The sequence below is a fragment of the Lepisma saccharinum genome, chromosome 2 (assembly GCF_977018435.1).
Source record: "Lepisma saccharinum chromosome 2, izLepSacc3.1, whole genome shotgun sequence".
NCBI lineage: Eukaryota > Metazoa > Arthropoda > Insecta > Zygentoma > Lepismatidae > Lepisma > Lepisma saccharinum.
The window spans coordinates 81,529,496-81,535,438 of NC_139230.1; the positions used below are offsets into that span (position 1 = coordinate 81,529,496).

The 5,943-nt window shown below is 40.6% G+C and overlaps 1 protein-coding gene across 1 annotated transcript; it reads left to right on the forward strand.

Moving 5' to 3' along the window:
- The first annotated feature begins 1,915 nt into the window (after positions 1–1,915).
- On the forward strand, positions 1,916–2,446 carry LOC145982737 (uncharacterized). Its single transcript, XM_083116102.1, has one exon. It carries the CDS (start codon positions 1,916–1,918, stop codon positions 2,444–2,446), a length of 531 nt encoding a protein of 176 aa, XP_082972228.1.
- Positions 2,447–5,943: the final 3,497 nt, after the last annotated feature.

A 5,943-nucleotide genomic window follows, 5' to 3' on the forward strand; every position in this document is an offset into this window, starting at 1 on the left:
CAGAATGAATTCATCTATTGAGTAGAAAACCTTATATCTTGGTCAGTCTTGCAGTACCCTTTCAAATTTTTCAAGGGGTGTATAGTGAGCTGTCTCTGGCAGCAGGTTGAACAGTTTAATTCCTATGTACTTGTAATTATTGTGTGTTTTGCTTAGCCTGGATGAAGATGTGTCTAACTCAAACTGAATCTAATGTTGTGTCTGTTTATGGAGTGTATTTATGAATATTTTCTTTGATAAATATTAGGCGGCTAAATATATATCTTCATGACACAGTCATTATTTGGAATTGTTTAAAAAGAGGTTTGCATGAAATCATAGTGTATTCGGTGTGACCCTTATATGCCCTGAAGACACCTGGAGTTTACCACATTGCTTGTAACTGTGGCAGAGCCTACATTGGACAAATGGACAAGACAATTGAACAATGCTGTACAGAACAGTGGGACTATATAAGAAATTTTCCTCCAGAGAATTTGGAGTTAGCTAAATACTCCATCATTAGTCATAACCCTGATTTTGGTTGCACAGAAATCACTGTCAAGTCATCAAACTATTGGACATGTATCATAAACGAGGCAATACTCAAAAAGAGAACTAGATTTTAAGCGAAGAGGTTTTCTTGGGCAATCAACCAGGTGATTTCCGGAAAGGCATCCGAACTTTCGAGAGCCAACGTCACTCTCATCTTCAGGGAATGAAGTGCCGAGATAAGTCAGAGTAACGTTGTATGTATTTGGTGTGGGAGGGGTCTGGTGTAGGTGGCGGGCCAATCAGGTGGCGTTTCTCCGACGTTCGCGCTCCCAGTCGACTATTGCTAACCAGGCTGGGTTCAGTTCGAGTCCCATGTCCCTGTTGAGGTTGTCCTTTTCCCCGTGTATGGCTATTGCTTCTTTGATGAGACAGTCCCAGTAACTTTATGATTTAGTGATGATGTATTTGAATCCACAGAGTATGACAGCAAAATCACCTACATTCTCACCGACGGCACGTACTGTACTCTGAGACCCCACAGCTGCAATAGAAAGGAAAACCAGAGCTCTACTGAAGAAATCCACATTGATGAAAGAAACCGGGGATTGGATAACACCAAATGGAACAGTACATCCACGACTTTACGGCCTTCCGAAAATACACAAAACTGATGTTCCATTAAGACCCATCGTCAGCCCAATTGGATGCCCTACCTACAGACTCTCCAAATTCCTAACGGCATAACTAAAACTTATGGCGGGAAAGTCCCAACACCATGTTAATAACTCATTGGACTTCGTCAAGACCCTTCAGAACATCAGAACTTCTCCCGGAGAAGCTTTGACGCAGTATTGCTCTTCACCAAAGTACCGCTTCAAGGTTCTTTAACACTGTTGGAGCAACATTTTGCACCAGATATCATTAGCCTTTTCAAACATACCCTGACCTCAACATACTTCAGCTACAAGGACAAGTATGTACTATGAACAGATCGAAAGAGTGGCAATGGGATTCCCGCTCTCACCAGCAATAGCCAATTTCTTCATGGAGAACTTCAAACACGAGGCACTGCTTTCAGCTCCACAGAAACCTTTCGCATTTTACAGATATGTTGACAACACCTTTGTTATCTGGCCGCATGGTGAAGCAGCCCTACAAACATTCCTGAATCACCTCAACAACTAGCACCAGAACATCAAATTCACCATGGAGACAGAGATCAACAGCAGCCTTCCTTCCATACACAGCGTATACAGGAAACCTACTATACCTATACCTTAACGCCAAGAGTTTTCACCCTCCAGCGCAGCGATCAACAGTACTCTCAACATTGTTTCACCAAGCCATCACCATCAGTGATGCAGAGCACCTTCAAGAGGAAATAAGACACCTACGCACAGCCTTCAGACAAAATGGATACAGTGAAGGCATTATCAACAAGATGCTACAGAAAGTATCACACAAGAACAACCAACAAACAAACGCGGATCTACCTGATGACCAAGAAAACAAGAAGATAGTCATCAGCCCATACACCGGTAACCTCTCTGCAGTCATTAGCCACATTCTTTCAAAACACAACATCAAGACGATCCACAAACTGCCATCGAAAGTCAGAAGCCGACTTCGAAACCCCAAAGACGACCTAGGACAGAAGACACCCGGGGTTTACTGTATCACCTGTGCCTGCTGTAAAGCCTACATTGGACAAATGGGGAGGACAATCGAACAGCACTGCATAGAACATGCCAGCTACATAAGGAATTTTCATCCCGAAAAATCAGGGTTAGCAGAACATTCACTCCAGGAGGGCCATAGAATTGATATCACAACCACCGAGATCATCAATAAATCATCAAATTACTGGGACTGTCTCATCAAAGAAGCAATAGCTATACACGGAGAAAAGGACAACCTCAACAGGGACATGGGACTCAAACTGGAGCCAGCCTGGTTAGTGATAGTCGACTAGGAGCGCAAACGTCAGAGAAACGCCACCTGATTGGCCCACCCCTCCCACACCAAATACATACAACATCACCCTGACTTATCTCTGCACTTCATTCCCTGAAGATGAGTGTGACGTTAGCTCTCGAAAGCTCGGAAGCCTTTCCGGAAATCACCTGGCTGATTGCCCAAGAAAACCTCTTCAATATTCGTCGCCAGGAAAGCTTGAAGAGTTATTTTAGATTTTAAGTGTTGCAGTCCTTGAGCCAGTGTGTAAATGCCCATACTAGTTCTTGTGAATGTTATGTGGATTGTGTGTAAAGGGTTTACTAAATCACTACCCAGCATTTTGAAATTTAGTGTGATAGGTGATCTTAACTAATTTTGGGTCGCTGAATACGAATCCGTTGTCCGTTTCTACCTATCACGTCATGTTTTCTCTCATATAATAATAAAATATACTGACAAAATTGAATATAAGTTTGGAAATATTTACAGAAAAACATAATGATATTTTCAAATCAACATAAGTTTCATCGACAAAATGCCAGTACCCGAGGTCGAACTAAGATCTCTTGATTCATGTAGATGCTGATATACATACGTGCCATTTGTGATTTCTGTGCTCTAGCAAGAAAGCGTTAGCAAAGAATTCATGAAGAAAGCAATTTATATGTAAAACAACACCAGAAAATGCTATTGCAGGGGAAAATTGTACTCACCTGATGTCCTAGATCTCCCCTTGGAATGGCCGCTTGGCTGCCCATCGTTTAACTGTGGCATGTTTGCCATCTCTTTTCAAACACCAACAGTAGTCAGTCATCATTGGTACATCCCACCTCCCCTGGTATCTTATTTCTGTCTCCTTGATGTCTTAGTGAAACCTCTCTCCCATCTCTTCACTAACAGCTCCAAGATTTTCCGGGAAGTGATCAAGATGAGAATGAAGGCAGTGCAGTTTCAGGCTCATTCTACACCCCAACTCTTTCATGCGATCCAATATCGTTTTCACTATTGTTTCGTACTGTTCATTCTTTACATTTCCTAGGAATTTCGTCATGACGTCCGTCATTGAATCCAAGCACAATGGCATTCATCGTTTGTTCAAAGTTTCAGTCTTTCAGAAGCTTTCTAATTTGTGACCCATCAAAAATGCCTTCCTTGACCTTTGCATCTGATAAATGTGGAAACTTGCTTGCAATGTACTGAAAACAGGGGCTACTTTTGTCCAAGGCCTTAACAAACTGCTTCATGATTCCCAGTTTGATGTGTAGCGGTGGCAAAATAACTTTTTGTGGGTCAACTAAGGCAGCATTTCTAACATTTTTACACCCTGTGTCAACACTTGTTTCTTGGGCCAGGTAGGTGTAGACCAATGTGTGTCCCTAGCTTTGGTGTCCCATTCACATAAATGACAAGGGAATTTAGTGTAGCCTGCTTGTTGTCCTATAGAATACCACACACCTTCTAGTTACTACACACATCCCACCTGTGCTCATGATATTTGATTTTGTATAAAACAGTTTGCATTGTGATGTAATTTTCTTTTAGTGAAACGGAATGTGCCAAAGGTATCGAAGCTAGAATGTTGCTGTTATGAAGTAGTACAGCCTTTAGGCTCCTTTTAGAGGAATCCACAAACAGTCTCCAATCTTCCGGCTTTTAATCTTCACTCCCCAGCTGTTCTATCAGTCCTGGAATGTCACAGCAGTAGGTCAAATCATCTTCCTTCTTGAAATACTTCCTGAACTCCTTATCTTTATGTCTATACCAAAAAAAGGTAGTTCCAGGCGCAAGAAGATTTTTTTCTTTCAATTGTGACCCTAGCAGTTTACATTTTTCCTTCCTGAGGCCGAGGTCTCGTATCAGATTACTCAATTCCCCCTGGTTAAACAATTCTGGGCTTACTGCTTGTGTGACTGGTGGGTATCAAATTGCTCGTTTTTGGAATTTTAGGAAGCTTCAGAGTCAGGTAATCTGGTAGTAGATGAAACTATTGGAATTTCTGGTCCATGAGTAACGGGTCTCATCGCCGACTTTAAATTCGGGTAAACAATACTGTCCTTGTTTTTCTTATTAAATCCAGCTGTTTTACACAGGCAAAGGTAGCAGTCACTGATATGATCCTGGGGCTCGAGCCAAACCATCCCTATCCCAAATGGAAGGGCCTTACGTTTTCTTTGCTGTTATTGCAAAGCAGCACTGAGCCACAATGACACACTTTAAGACAGTAAATGGCAATTAACATGAAAACTAGATGTGATACAAACAAACCAATGACATTTCTAAAATCAGGAGACCTTATTTCCTTAAAATCACTTATGACATGCTTTGCCGCAAAAATCATGCTGGGTACATGGTTCAGTGGTTTATTCAACACTTAAGATAGATACTATATTATTATTTCCTATTCATGCTAATTTCAAGTGATTTTCTTATCTGCAAGTCCAAATGCAGACAATACAATCCAGAACTAATATATTCTGGAGTGATGGTCCTTCATCTGAATTAAATAATAAGTTCATGGTTAAGTTACTTCAGTTATTATTCAAAAAGTTCAAGAGGTAATTTATCTGGAAGTATTCAGTCACATCACATAGAAATGAGTAGTAGATGAGACTAGTGAAAGAACATAATCAAAAGACAGGTAGTCATGAGCAAAAATACTGAGGTTATTGTTCAGTCTTCTGTAGATTTTGCATGTTACAGCTAGTAACATCATAAAAAGAAAATTTGTCATGCGTGTTTCTCATTCAGAAATTGGCCACTTCATATCCATTGTCCATCTATGTATAGGTAACGTGGGAGTTTACCCAAGAATACAAAAAATCCATGTTGTTTCAAGCTGATTAGATGGAATTATACACATCTTTAATTCAGCTCTTGAGTTTCATCAGCTTAAGGATACCCCACAGAATACTTTACCAAACAATATTCATGTGGGAAACCAGTATTTAGTGTGTCATGAAGACAGTATTTACCAAGGTGATGATATAGCTATCGACACTGATCTGCAAGATATTGGTATCCACCATGATACCATCTGGAAACAGTTGGAAATGGCTAGCTGCTGAGGATAAAATTGTGTACACAGGAACATTGTATTGATTGATTTAGTTTATTTTACTTCAACTTTCTGCTCATGAAGATGAGGATGAGTCTTGATATTCATGAAAGGACATTCATAAAGAACACCCATTCCCATGCCAGGATTCGAATCCAACACCCTGGCATTGTAGCGTGTTGTGGTAACCACCCTGCATCAGAGGTCAGGGCTATTTTTATGTTTTCCAGTTTGTCAACTAAAACATTTTGTGCTGCACATGCTGTATTTCAATTATTATGCCTCATCAGAGTTGGCAAAATTTGGATGTCACTCACGTCACAAGAAAAAGAAGCAAGTGTAACAAAACAAAACCTGTATGGAATTGAAACTGTACTTGTCTGGTACCATTGACAAGAATATGGGCAAAATGCTAATAGTCACAGAATTTGCTTGTCAATGACTCCAATACGTTTTCT

Bases quoted from the DNA above. Each gene is read 5' to 3' on its own strand.
- LOC145982737 (XM_083116102.1), top strand. From the start codon at position 1,916: ATGCTACAGAAAGTATCACACAAGAACAACCAACAAACAAACGCGGAT.